We start from the raw sequence: 15,508 nt of genomic DNA, 5'->3' as shown, positions 1-15,508 counted from the left end.
GCTCCGCTGGCCACGTTTTGCTGAGAAGCTTGAGCGGCCGACTCAGCCTGAGTCCCGCTCTCTCCTTCATGGGATTCGACCGGCTAGATACCCTGCGCTTCCATTTCTTTGGCCGCCGCGGCTTCTAGCGCCGCTGCCTTTCTCTTCAAAACGCCGGCCATCACCGAATCCATGAGGATGTCCGCTGCAAAGGAAAGAAAAGAAATCAGTTAGCAATCAAAGCAAATGCCCAAGTAAAACTCTTACCGAAGCCGGTCGGAAGAGGAGTCCGTGTGGGACTCAGGCCGAAGATGTACATCACTCCTTCGTGAAGAAGCTTGTTGATGTCAAGTCGCAGACCGACTAGCATATTTGCCGCATGGAGGTAGTCCGGTCGAGTCTTGAATTTCTTCAGCTCGGGAGTGGGGGGCAAGTTGACCTGCCACTTGGTCGGGAAGTTGGCTTGATCGGGAATACGGATGTAGAAAAAATAATCCTTCCAATGTTTATTGGAAGTAGGTAGTTTGTTGAAGAAGACTAAGCCGGGCCGAGCTTGGAACATGAAGGTGCCCGGCTCGGCTTGTTTGGGGTAATAAAAATAAAAAAAGACCTCCGGTCGGAGGGGGATGTTGTGAATCTTAAACTAAACAACAACACCACAGAGGAGACGAAAGGTGTTGGGTACCAAACTGCCAAGCGGAATACCGAAAAAATTACAAACGTCTATGATGAAAGGATGTACAGGGAAACGCAGACCGGCAGTAAACTGGTCGTGGAAGACACAGAAAGCTCCGCGCGGCGGCCTATGCGGCCGAGCGGAAGGACCAGCCAAAAGAAGTTCAAAATCTTCGGGGATTTCAAAATTATCGGTCAGAATGTCAAAGTCACGCTGATCAAATCGTGACTGCATGGTAGTGTACCAAGGGCCGAGGGACTGGTCTTCGGGATGGGAAGAGCTAGCCATGGGCCGATCGGAAGGAATCAAAAAGGCGAAAAGGCAGGAGAAAAACAACAGCAAGCGAAAGGAGGTTTCAAGGATCGAAACTGGGAGAGAAATGCGGAGTAAACACCGGAAACAAGAAAGAAGAGGTATAAAGCCTTACTGCGAGGAAAAAAGATCAAGGAAGAGGCGCCGGGGAGCGTCGGAAAGCAGGAGGGAAATCGCCGGAGCACCAAAACGCCGGAGACAAAGGCAGAAATCGCGAAGGCAAGTGAGGGGAATAAGAGAATGAAGATTTTATATAGCGGGGGCCGGGCGGCCTCCGCCGTTGGATCCAGGTCACAGGAATCAAGGTGCGCATCGCACCGTCTATTTCGAACCGCCTCGATCCCATCACAGCACCACACCGCCGCCGCCGTACGATGACGACAGTGCGCCATGTGGCATTCGACCATTCGGAGCATTTAATGAAAGCATGCTCAACCTTAATGTCGAAGATTGGCGCAGAACACGAGGAGATCCGGTGAAGGCCATTGTTGATTCGCTCAAGGCCATCTCTGCGGTAGGCCGATCGGAGGATACTAGCACGGAGGAGCCGCCCGACTAGATTCGCAGTCCAGTCAGTCGGACAAATCGCCTCCTTCGACTAGACTTGAAGGGGAGGCAAGTGATCCGGTTGTAAGAACAGGGGACCCTCGTCCGGGGAAAGTCAACGCCACGTGGAAGTCAAAGTGGCAGGTGTCCGGCTGGAGAGGTGTGGGTCCGACCGGCCGGCCGGCCGCCCGGTGTGGTTAATGGTTAAAGGCGCCTTGTCGAAAGTCAGGGTTCCGGCGCTCAGTGGACAAAATCGCAGGGCCAAGCGGACGACACGCTCGGCCAAAGCCATAAGGTAACATACTGCTAATAGTCCCCACAAAGCACGTGATTGAGAATCTTCCAGTAAACCGCCGTATACGTCCGGCCGGATATCGCGGAAGCTGGCCGGCCGGACGCTAGATCGGGAGCAAAGGGGAAAAGGACAAGGTACATCTTTTCCTGACAACGGGTATGTTCCACATGTAGGCCATACTCCAAATCTTATGACAGGGGGTTCCGCTGTCCCATCGAGGACATGCCTGGACTATAGCAGTATGGGTCAGGTAAGCTCACTGACAAGCCCTTACTGGGGTATGGGCCATGGACACGTGTACACCTCGGTATGTGTATACTCGCTTCTCCGCTGCCCTATATAAAGGCCCTCATCCTTCGCCGGAGGTACGCGTTCACGACCTTTGGAGCCACTTTTTTCATCACTCGCTTGCCTGACTTGAGCGTCGGAGGGTCGCCGCCGGGAACCCCTTCCCTGCCCGACTTCTGTGCAGGTTCGCCGGAGCTTCGTACGAGTAGCCGGGGATCTCCATCAGCGACTCGGAGAGCGCCACGTGCCCAGCGTCCGTTGATTCAGCATTCGGACAGGATCAATGCTAATGAAATATAAGTAGATGTGCGTTAAAATATGCATAAAAGTGTATATAGTCTACGCACATCAGGCGGCTCGGAGGTAGCTCCAGTGAGAGGAGGAGAGGGGAGAGGGAGGGAGAATTGAGGGAGGATGGCTCCGGAGTGGATGCCGGCGGCGGCATGAGCGACAACGGGTGTGCGTTGTTCCTCAGGCGGGAGAGAGAACGGAGGAGGAGGGTGGCGGCGTGCTTCCTGGTGGCGGTCCCCCGAGGCGCGGGGTCAGCTGTGAGGCTGGCAGTTGCTGGAGGTAGTCTGGACGCAAGAGAGATAGAGAGGAGATGACACTAGAAATGAGCCCAGCAGTTGTCAGTGTCTGTAGGAGGGAGAAGCATCATTGATGATGGCGTGGAGAAGAGAAAAGGGGAGGAGAGGAGTGGCAGCCAGCGTCAACGAGGAAGGGAGCATGAGGGAGAGAAGTTGGTCCCCTCCTAGCGACGGAAAATCAGCACGAAGAAGAAGGAACTCCCTTTTTCGCATGAACAGTGTACTAAAAGGGTGTTACAGTAAAAATGACCAAATTGTCCCTCCTCCCCCTCCTAATTCCCACTGCTCTTAAGATATATCCACATCATAAATAAGATAAAAAAATGTATATACATGATTAACACACACCAACATTGTTAACTTTGGTAAGAACTGCAGGGGTTGTTGGGTAGTGCCACTTGAATTGCGGGAGGAGACAATCAGTTTAAAGACCTGTCCACCATCTAGGAGAATCCGAGAGGCCTCGAGGGTTCCTAAATGCAGGGGAGAATTTCCAGCGGATCAATAAACCTAAGCGCTTGTAACTATTTTTTTTTTAAATAATTTTAGAATTTTGTGTCTGATTGCAAAAGATTTTCCTTAAGAACTTGATTTTTTGGAATTCATTAATACGTAAACCATGGTGGGTTGCAGTGCAAGAGAAGAATCATGGCCTACGCACTAGAAGCTAGTTTACCATACAAGACTTCATTATTTGCTAGAGTATGGATTGGCTAGAGATAACACAACCTTCTCCTATTATTAATCAAGTCTGGGAAATGTGAGTGGTAATTGAAAGAACCAAATAAGTATTTGAATAGGAAAATATAAGTACATGAACAAGTCTTGTTTCTACTAAACATGTCATAACAAAGTAATACATAAATTGTAATAACAAGAAACCTGAATAAAGCGCCATAGTCCTTATCCTGTAGCGTCGTCGTAGTATCCAACATCCCTAAGGAAGAAGAAGAAGCGGAAACAAACAAAGAGAGCTCTTCCGAGAGAATTAGGGATGGCGGCGCGCACAAACTCTTGTCAATGGAGAACAAGGGTTCTGTCAAGATACCTAATCCATTAGGGATCTCTCCCTTATATAGGAAAATCGATATGTTATTAGCCCATAGAAGATAATGGATTGGACTAAAGGATTCTATACATCGAATCCACGTCCGATATCTCGAAGCCCAATGAACTCAAATTCGATCTTAAACAGGTTTGGTTCGTATTCATATGTACAACTTACAAATAAACCAACCTAAAAGAAATATTTAACAATTTCCCACTTGGGCTATATGTGAGTTGTAAATGAAATATAAATATAACTTTAATTGATATGAAACTTTATGGGTACCAAATATTCTTGTAAATAATTTGGTCAATTAACTTCATTGATATGAGACTAAAGAAGTCATAGCTACTATATGCATGTACAAGCTCCAATAGTAATCATAATACCAATGTCATTAATGACATAGATCAAGATGTGGATGTATAGAATGGAAATTATATGAAATATTATCAATAGATATCAATTTCCAACTAATCTAAAGTGACCCAAAAGGGTCTAATCATATTTGCAAATACCTTATGTTAAACTGCAATAACAAATCATGATCCAAACTTTATGATTCCAAAAGGAATATGTATCATATTTACAAACACTAAATACTAAACAACAACAGTAAATCATGATATCATATTCAGAGTGTCAAATAAACATATAAATTCTCATTAATATTTTGAACTTTAAGTACGTAAAATAATCAAAATAAAATATTTGTTTTTATTAACATAGAGAAATAAAATAAATATAGACTTTAAGTAGATGAATTCTTCTTCTATAAGAAGAACTCCCATATCCAAAACATGTGCATAAACCACCTTAGTTGCCAAGCCCTTAGTGAGTGAATCTGTCAACATGGAATCTATGCTGATGTGCTCTATCATAATCTGACAAATCTGAACTCTTTTTTAACCGTCATAAACTTGATATCGATGTATTTGGACTTCGATGAACTATGATTGTTCTTAGCATACTTTTCTGTAACTTTATTATCACAGTTGATCTTCAGTGGTCTGTCAATGTCATCAACGATATGCAACCTTGTAATGAAGTTCAACAACCAAATCTCATAATTGGATGCTTCATAGCGCTATCAACTCTGCCTCCATAGTAGAAGTAGCTATTAGCATTTGGTTGACGTTCTTCCAAGATATAGCTCCTCCATCCAACATGAAAATATAGCATGAACTAGACCTCCTGCTATCCAAACATCTAGTAAAATTAGAGTCTGAATATCCAATAATCTATAGGTGATTTGACCTCTGATACGTGAGTATATGCCCTTTCATTTTCTGTAAATACCGCATTACTCTTTTTACAACTTTTCAGTATGATGGTCCTATGTTACTAATATATCTACCCAACATCCCCACCATAAACATTATATCTAGTCGAGTACAAACTTGTGCATACATGAGACTTCCCACTACTGACGCATATGAGAATTGTTTCATCTCTTTTATTTCAAGTTCAAGTCGTGGACACTGCTGCAAACTGAATCTGTCACCTCCAGACATAGGTGTGTCATCAGGTGCATAGTTATATATGTCATACCTTATAAACACCTTTTCAAAATAGGTCAGTTGTAAAGTCCAAGCATGCCTCTCGAAAGATAATGGCATCTCTGTATGCCTAAAACAAAATACGCTTCACCAAAATCATTCATTTCAAAATTGCTAGATAGAAATGACTTGGTTTCATACAATAGACCCTTATTATTGCTCGTAAGCAATATGTCATCCACATATAAAACAAGTATAATAAACTTGCTCTCACTGAACTTGACATATATGCCTTGATCAACAGGATTTTCTCTAAATCTAAATGAGATGACCACTTGATCAAATTTCTGGTACCACTGACAGGATGCCTATTTTCAAACCATAAATGGACTCCTTTAATCTACATACTAGGTGCTTTGAATCTGATGACTCAATATATATATATATATATATATATATATATATATATATATATATATATATATATATATATATATATTCATTGAGGAATGTAGTCTTTAAGTTCATTTGATGTAGTTCCAAATCATAATGAGCTACAAGTGTCATGATTAACCTAAGGGAGTCTTTCATCAACACAAATGAGAAAGTCTCCTTATAATCAATGTTTTTCTTCTAAGTGAATCTCTTGGTAACAAGATAAGCCTTATACTTTTCGACATTGCCCCTTGAATCTCACTTGGTTGTAAATATCCATTTACAATCAACGTGTTTTATACCTTCAAGAAATTTGACAAGTTTCCAAATGTCATTTTCTGCTACAGAATTCAACTCTTCTTTCATGGCGTTAATCTACATTTTAGTGTTAAACATTATTTGGCCTCTTAGAAAGATATAGGATTACTTTCCAACCCAATGTTAAACTTGTTCGTTTGAAAATAAACATAATTATGAGAAATCATGGATCTCTTATCCTAGTAGATCATCTCAAAGAAATTTGTGTTTAAGGTAGTTGAGGTACTTGCTCATCAATATGAGGCAATATATCACTTTGAGTGATAGGTTCAATTATATTGGAGATATCATGAGAATATCTTAGTTCACTACACTCACAGAATGTGTGATATTCATAATATGCAATATGGTAATCACACAGCTACTGATCGCACTAGTAGTGACCATAGGAGGATCATCAATGCTTTCCTCAAAAGATACTTCCCTAACCTTATCACTCTCACTATTTTCAATGAATTTGCTGTTTCTCATTTTGAAGAAGGATCTATTAGAGAGACCATAAAAATTATACCCTCTTGACTTCTCAGAGTAACCTACAAAATTATAATTAATAGTCCTTGAGTCTAGTTTCCTTTCATTAGGTCTATGAGACCTAGCCTTAGTTGGACAAAACCAAACATGTAAATACCTAATGCTAGGCTGTCTACCCATCCACATCTTAAATAGGAGTTTAGTTACTGCCTTACTAGGTACTCTATTGATTAGGTAATCTGTAGTCTTGAGTGTTTCACCTTATAAAGACTTTGGTAGAGAAGTGAAAGACATCATATTTCTTACCATGTCTTTTAGGATACGATTACAATGTTTATCTACATCATTCTGACTCAGAGTACTAGACATGGTACACTAAGGCACAATCACACACTCAGCAAGGCAAGTTACAAAAAGTCTTGAATGTTGTTCACTTGATTAATCATATCGACCATAATATTCATCTCTATGGTCAGATCGGTCGATTTTAATTTTCTTACCTAGTCGAAGATCAACATCAGCTTTGAAAATTTTGAACATGTCCAAAGATTGTGACTTTTCATGAATAAGGTACAGATACTCAAATTTAGAATTGTCGTCTATAAAGTTAATAAATATGTGTGTCCATTCCAAGATGTCTTAGGGAATGTCCATAAATATTTATATGCATTAGCTCCAAAACATTACAACAACAGTTAGCCCTTTTGTTCCTTTTGTTAGTGGTCTTTTCCTTAACACATTCTATGCAGACATCAAAGTTTGACATGTCAAGGGAATCAAGAATTCCATATGACATTAATCTTTCTATGCATTGTTTGGATATATGTCCTAAATACTTATGTCATAACATAGAAGAATTATCGTCAGTCAATTTGTGTTTTATACCTATACTATGTATTATTACGTTGTCAATCATAGGAGTTATGGTGTTCAATTTATAAAACTTATCAACCAAGGAACCATTGCTAATTAATACTAAATTTAAGAAAACACTAAAAATTTTATTTCTAAATAAACAAGAATAGTTTAATTTTTCCAAACAAGAAATTAAAATTAAATTCTGTCGAAAAGACAGTACAATGAATGTATTTTCTAAATCCAAATAGACATCAGTTCTTAAACAAAGCTTTAAAACACCAATCAACTCAACTTTAGTCTTCTTTCCATTCCCTGTATAGATGTATCTTTCACCATCAAGCGGAAAATGACTCTTGAGACAATCCTACATAGTGACACTTATATGAGTAGTAGCACCAGTATCTGTCCACCAAGTATCTATGGGTACAATAGCCAAATTGACTTTCAAACTAACAAAGTTGAGAATTTACCTTTCTTTACACGCCAATTGCATATTTAGAGTAGTCTTTCTTCATATGGTATTTCTTTTTGTAGAAGTAACAAGTGAACTCCTTATCTTGTTTCTTTTGCACCTTATAGCCATAGCCCCTGGAATTTACAGTTTGCTTTCCTTTTCCTTTATTGATCATTTTCCTCTTCTTGCTCAAACCTTGAGATCCAGATGTTATGTGAGCACTTCTAGGTGTCTCATGCCTCAGTCTCTCCTCCTCTTGTATGCACTGAGTTATAAGCTCATTCAATGTCCGAGCACCCAGGTGAGCATCCGAACACCTGGACCTATGAGGGTCGCCTAGGGATGGACACTCTTTTAATCTATTAAAAAATAAATTTAATCGATTAAAATATTCTTAATTGATTACCCTTAATCTTTTCATCGATTTGAGAAATATTAATCAATTAGAGAAATGTTTAATCGATTAGAAAAAAAAATCAAGTCGATTAATAACCACTTCTTTAAAGTTTTTAATCGATTAATAATAATGTCCCCGGGGCTATGGTGTTATGGTAGGATATCGAGACTATCACTCAGATACTCACGGTTTGAACTCCAGCTATGGTGTATTTGTAGAAATTTTTCCTCCAAATGGGGGGCGTAATCAAAGGATGCTGGGCTTCTGGGTTGGCTGCTGTGTGCACTTCCCGATTTATCCTGATAACTGGTGGAAAACTTCCGTGGGGCTAGGTCGGTCACCCCTAGAGATAGTCAGTGAAGTTAACTGGGATTATCATTTTTTTTAATCGATTAACAATCATTCTAATCAATTAGAAATAATTTTAAACTGATTCTGTCTAATCGATTAGGAAAACATCTTAATCGATCAATATCAAAATTTTATTGCGACTCAATGTTTTTAATCAATTAGAAAAGTTCTCAATCGATCAGGAAAACTTTAATTGATTAACCGATCGATTTCCATCATTTTTGTTCATAATTATAGGCTTGGTAATCGATTGTCCGACCAAGGAAATGTTACAAAAAATACAATCTGTTGTCAGAGATTTTAGAGAGTTAGCTGAATTTTAAAATTACACAGAATTTAAATTCAACTTACAATAGAGATGACCTGAGCGGATGATCTCAGGCTGCCAACAGGGGCTGGTTTTTGTTACGTACAGAAGAACGGACTGAGTCACCGAGCGGGCAGATCAATCGAGCACCAGGTCTGTGTTGTAGAGCGACAGAGCAGTCTTGACAGACCAGGTCTTGACAGAGCAGTCTTTACAGACCAGGTCTTGACAGAGCAGGTCTTGATAGAGTAGTCTTGATAGACCAAGTCTTGACAGAGCAGTCTTGACAGATCAGGTCTTAATAGAGCAGTCTTGACAGACCAGGTCTTGACAGACAGGCCGACCGGGCGGACGAAGAGACCGACCGGGAAAATTGACCGAGTCCTGCGAGAGTCACAATTTCCTTGAAACATATTCGCCCCCACCTCCGGCTGTGCTTCGAGGCTTACTCGGGTCGTCTGTTTCCCAGGATACAACGGTTTGACCGTGATCTCCACTAAGCACTAGTGGTCACGACGAACTGAGTGGCACCTGATCGCTATCACGGGCACTCTGTCGAGCAGGAGTAGCACGACATAGGAGGGGAATGAGGTGGATAGCTTTTGCTTACTTCATTGCGTGTGTGTTCTCTGTTTTTTCTTATTCTGCCTGTGATTGCAACCTCCTTATATAGAAACTCAGATCAATGACAGCGTTAATGGTCGATTAATGACCATTACTAACCGAGCAGTGAAACGTCTACTGTTTCACTCATTATTACTCGAACGTGGCAAAAAGGTTGGTTGTAATGCATCCGTTACAACAGTAAAAGGTTTACGTGATAAAACGTTGGTTATTCCACTTGGATGAATTTTGCCCCGATTGATCCGACATTCAGCGCGCACAGATTGTGTCCGTACACGAGTCAATATGATTTAATGCAATCTGGGCCCTGAGCCATGCATGTGAATATATCCAGTAAAATAATCATTCACTTTTGCTCACCTATAAGCGAATCCTAATTTTACATGGATTTAAGTTAGACCTGCATTATGCATCATATGGGCGAGCTCAAAATATTTAGTCAACCATTTGTATATATTATGCGGGCTGCATAGTGCTTTGACCTTCAAGTGTTCGGATCACGTGCCCTGCAATTCCAAGCCTGTGATTGCATTAAACCATATGAAAACAAGCGGGAAAAGGGGAAAGCCCTGGCGATTAGAAAGTGTGACTATCCAGCGATGCCAAGGACGGAGTCATTCTTGGCTAGAGTGGGCTCCGTCCTACCCATTTAAAAAGAAATAAAACTTAAAAAAAAATTACAACTCCACCGTCACGTTATTTTCTCTTAATTATTTTTCCTATTAAAGTTCCAGTAACTTTTTTTTTTCCTATTTGAATTGATTTAATTAAAATTTCAAGTGAGAGCATATTGCTTGACGAACTTAAATTAAATCAAAAAAAATTCAACGCTTTATCAATACCACCCATATGATATTTTTGCCGCACCCCGCAAGAGCAACTAGCGCTACCTCTTTGCTTGTTTCTCCTCACAGCCGTAGAGCCGTAGGCACGAAAGATTCAAGTTTCGATCATCTTTATCCTTTTCCTTCATTGCATTTGAGCAGATCCGTTCGTCTTTAAAATAGATTTTCTTCGACCTCCTTTTTCAATTGTGCGATCTCTATATTTCTTGAAATATTTTCGTTATCCTTCATATGATATTTCATATTCATGTCCAGTATAAGCCTCCGACAGCGATTTGATGAGCAGAATCACCACATCCCTTCTCTCAAATACCATGCGATATCTATGCAATCATCACCAAGTTTATTTTCTTTTGATATTATCTCTATGAGTCAACTATTATTAATATTCTTACTTGATATTATCTCTACAAGTGCATCCACAGTGGTTAAATCTCACTGTGAGCTCCTTCGTTGCCATGTCTGCGCCACATCAAAAGTTAAAAACCTCACACATCTTTCCACTATCAAAAAACCTCTCAACAACTCCTTCATGGGTCCCACACTTTTCATTATATATAATTCTCATTTATCCTTCATATTTTACATTATACACCATTAAATTTTTATAAAATTTAAATTTACCACTTGCTAACATGAAATAACATTAATAATTAAAAAAACATAAATATTACATTGCATCAAATGAAAAGACATATATTATAATAATATATAAAAATAAACGTAAACTCATCTACACCAGGTCATGTCTCTGTTTAATTTTTTTCACCATTTTCTCATGTAAATAAAGTTGTCATGGTGTCATCTCACTGTTATCCTTCATAAGAATTTCATAATCCTTATGAAAGATCTCGGCTTCCCGCAGAGCCATTTTTTGCATTTGATATTCTTTAATATCTTGTCATTGTTTGTCGATGTTAAGTTCCATTGTGTCGCCCTCTCTGGCTTTAGATTTGCCCTTCCTCTTCGCTGCCTTTTGCCCTATCGGACGAATGCGGACTTCAGAGTCATCTAAATCAACACTTGTATCTGGATTTGATGTTGAAGTGTTTCCTCCTGACTCGGATGTCCTTGCCTTCTTGTTAGAGTAATGAGCAACTGATTGTGGAGTATATTTCTCGTAGTCTTTGAGAACCCTCCACACATGCATATACTTAAAATCCTTGTTATTGTTGTTGGCTTTCCACATATTCAGTGCATTCTCCAACACATTTTCATCACTCCAACCGCTTTGCCGATGAGTATAAAAATTATTATAAGTTGCAGAAAATTCATTTACCATCGGTGCAAACCTGTAATAATGTGATTTCAGACGCTGATAACTTCTCGTCATAGATCCAGTGGGGCGATGTTTGTTGTAGTAATCACCAATACGTTTCCAAAAAGCTTGATCCTTCTGGTCATTACCAATGATTGCATCAGTGCTTATAGTTGTCCATGACTTCGCAAGGACCACATCTTCATCGGGAGACCAGAATCTTCTTTTCGATTCATTTTCCTCCAGCTCAACTTCACGCTCTTCTTGTGATGAGTGTGGTGGCACCTGAGTTGCTAGAACAGATGATGACGTTAGAGATTCTTTGTCGCTGATAGATGGATCAATAGTCGCCCTTCTAGATTCATTCGAAAGTATGACAGGTGCTGGATTAGGAGAAACCCCGTAAGGATAAGACATCCCAAGTTGGCTACCCATTGCTGACCAGTCTTGGGATGAATACATACCAAATGGAGCTGAGGTGGTGTTACTTTGATTCCACGGCTAAAAAAAATTTTGAGAACTTTGGGAATTTGGAAAATTTGGAGAATATTGTGGAACATATGAAATATTTTGAAAATTTGGAAGATATTGTGGTTGAGAGAAAAAATGAGGATATTGGATATTTGGAGGAATGCGAGTATTTTGAGAAGATGTATTTCCTTCCGTATTTGAAGAATTCAAAAGATTTGTAAAGGAAGTATTGAAATTTTCATCCATCTCGAATACAAATAGGGAATGAAAGGAAGAATTGAGTTGAGAGCAAAGATAACAATGGAATGAATGGAATGAATGAAATAGATATCATATTTATAGATTTTTTATATATTAAAAAATTAAATTATAACCGTTGAACAACGGCTAAAAATTAGCCGTTGCTCATGAAATGAGAAGCAGGTACCAGACTTTTTGATTTTTTTTAATTATTAAAAAAATAAAAAAAAAAATTAAAAGACGAAGAAGCGGCTCTGCAGCGACAGAGCCGCTTCGCTGCAGAGCCGCTTCTTCGTTTTAATCAAAAAACCTCCCTCCACTATGGGAGGGAGGTTTTTTACTCAGTCCACGTCACAGTGGGAGCTTGGAAAGAGCTCCCACTGGTTGCTCTAAGTCAACTAATATTTTTTTTTCATTTGTTATAGTTTATATATTCTAATTATATCATTTACTTATATATTAAATCTAATGAATTTATTTAATTAGAAAGTTAATTCGTTTTGTTTTAACTCTTTCCGTTTTTACAACAATAACGAAATGAGCACTTTCAGCTATGAAACTCATTGAAATAACTCTTCGTAACAAAATGAAAAAAAAAATAACAAATTTTATGATCATCTATATTGAACTTTTATTGAACGTAAGTTAATTGAAAATTTTAATGAGTTTAATTATAAGGAGAATCGAAGGGCATAATTTCGACGTTCAATGCAGCATCACCTTAGTTAATTATATAAAAGACGTGGTGGCGACGACTACTTATTATACAAAAAAATAAAAAATGCAAACCTTGTGAGAAAGTAGGCACGAGACAAGAAGAATCTTTATGTACAACCAAGAAAAGCAATACATTTGACAAGGTTAAGACTTTTGAGTTTGGAGACGCAGACGGTGAGCTAACTCTGAATTTTTCTCTATCGTGGTCACCATTGCGTTTGACGCAAGCATTAAATACAAATAGTTGTGGAGCATTTAATTACCCAGTTAATAATTTTCGTTTCTTAACTGAGGATTGTCCTAATCGAGGGCCCGATAGATGACGACGAAGCAGGGGAGGATGGCCCTCGGATTCGCCACCAGCAGCTCCTCCAGGTTGCCGTACGCGCCGCAGGCTCCGTCGGCCTCGGCCTCGGCCACGGCCACCGAGTCGTAAGCGTCCTCCGTTGCCGGGTCCTCGCCCGGGCGCCGCACCCGACCGGCGATGACGCGGCAAACCAGCATGGCCCGCAGCCGGTCCTCCGTGGCGTCAGTCATGGGGCCGCAGTCGTGCGCGCGGCCGCTGCTGGCCGTCGTCCTCACTCCGTGCGGGTGGTTCGCCCGCACGAAGCCTTGGCGGATAATGGCGCAGACGCCGCAGGCGACGATAGGAGAGGAAGTGCCGCCGGTGTTGGAGCAGAGCGAGGTGGAGCCGCTGGCGCCGAGGGGGCAGGAGAGGGAGGTGCAGTGGAAGCGGAGGAGCTCGTTTCCGTCAGCTGCGCAGCGGGAGCGGTGGTTGTGGCAGGCGCCTCCGCCGCCAGTAGCGGAGTGCGGGAGAGCGCGGGATTTGACGGCGGCGCGATAGTCCTCAAAGCGCGCGACAGTGCGCGGTGGGTTGTGGACCTTGAGGATGCGCTCGATCTTACAGATCGGACGGTCACTTTTGAGCCAGCTGGACTTGAAGATTATCTCCACGATGTTGCGTCCCGAGTCCTCCGGCCCCAATTCGGACACTAATTACACCGTACAACAATATCATAGAAGTACTTTTTAAAAAAAAAATAAATCAACTAAAATTAATTTATGGATAATACTTTAAAGCTAAATAAATCGACCGATAAGATAAAATATAGTACATAATTCAAACAATTCATATTTTTTGTCTTTTGGAAAAAAAAAATAGACGTTAATGCTTCAACAACCATTTTTATTGTACCTCCGTGTCGTGTGATTTGATGCAATTCTAGGGTTTCAGGCTTCGTGAACACCTCGCCGCAGTCGGAGCAAGCACACAGCGTCTCTCTCGGCCTCGGATACCTCCTAATTCGCACATTGGGATCAATTTCCCTTTTGAGGAAAAAAAAAATGGAGAAAGTAGTACAGGCTCGGTGTTCGACAAAATACCGGGAAGAGGAATCGACGGAGACGGCGTGACACTCGTAGCAGCCGGAGAGCTTGGGAAGAGGAGAGTAGTACCCGCCTCTGCCGCAGTTAAGTGAGGCCACCGGAGGCGCTGGGCGGTGGCGGGCGGAGCGCGCTAGCTGTGCGGTCTCGTTCTGGGAGAGGGAGAGGGAGCTGGCGGCGTCGGAGGAAATGTCGGTGTCGGAGCGGTGGACGACGCGGGTGTTCCCGTGGACGACGTCGCGGAGCGCGCAGATGGACGACCCGCAGAAGGCGCGGCCGAGGCGCGACGCTGGGTCGTGGACCTGCTCCCCAGCGGAGCGGCAGCTGAGCAGGTTCTTGAAATGCTCCCACGAGGTGGACGAAGGGGGCGGCGGAGGGAGAGATCTGGAGGGGGGAGGCGGAGGCAGAGGCAGCCTTCTCTTCTTCTTCATCTTCTTCTTGCTTTGATCGCGGCAGCAGGGGTGGCTGTCGGGGACGCGAGCGGCCGCGGCGGTGGCGGAGGCGGCGTCGGCTGGGAGGAAAGAGGTGACGGCCATTAGGATTAGGATAAAGAGGTAGTGGAAGAGGAGCGAAGCCCTTCTCTCAGCTACCATGAAATTGAACGCTATGTTTGCGAATCGGATCTCGACAAGGGAAGGGCGAATAAAGAAGGAACAAGTGGACATAGTGAAGAGGAGAGAGAGAGATGATTTGTATTATTTTCGTTTAGTGAGTCAAAGACCTGCAGCATTGACAAAAATTAATCAGTATCAACAGCACGGTCATTTGGTCTGATGAGACCGTCAGGATTAATAATATGTTGTAGTACAATATTGAATAAATGATGCTTAGGATAGGATGGATGAGAATTTGGTGGTTGATAATAAATTAATTTTAAAATTTATTTGATCATAAGTTATTAGGTGATCGTATGATTTACCTTTTCACATAATGTAGGAGGGACGAGAAGGTTCAAGGCTTGTGGATATCAAATAACGTACCCTAGGAAGATGACAAGGAACGGGAGAGTTTGATTTTGGCTTGGTAAAATTACTAAAATTATGGGGCAATCAGACTGGAAACAGTGTTAGTGAATTAGTTTTATTTACGAGCAAAAGTGATTAAACTCAACATTATGGATTCTCCCTCTTAGAGGATTGTGGCATCACA

The 15,508-nt window shown here is 41.4% G+C and overlaps 1 protein-coding gene across 1 annotated transcript; it reads right to left on the bottom strand.

The window, feature by feature from the left end:
• Nucleotides 1-13,064: 13,064 nt before the first annotated feature.
• On the bottom strand, nt 13,065-15,075 carry LOC121974873. Its single transcript, XM_042526145.1, has 3 exons — nt 14,360-15,075; nt 14,172-14,275; nt 13,065-13,968 (listed from the first exon to the last, which is right to left on the bottom strand). Exons 1-3 carry the CDS (start codon nt 15,022-15,024, stop codon nt 13,277-13,279), a joined length of 1,461 nt encoding a protein of 486 aa, XP_042382079.1. The 5' UTR covers nt 15,025-15,075; the 3' UTR covers nt 13,065-13,276.
• Nucleotides 15,076-15,508: the final 433 nt, after the last annotated feature.

This window comes from Zingiber officinale, chromosome 4B, assembly GCF_018446385.1.
Source record: "Zingiber officinale cultivar Zhangliang chromosome 4B, Zo_v1.1, whole genome shotgun sequence".
Taxonomy (NCBI): Eukaryota; Viridiplantae; Streptophyta; class Magnoliopsida; order Zingiberales; family Zingiberaceae; genus Zingiber; species Zingiber officinale.
The sequence above is the reverse complement of the archived record's forward strand: the minus strand, read 5'-3'. Positions and strand labels throughout refer to the sequence as shown.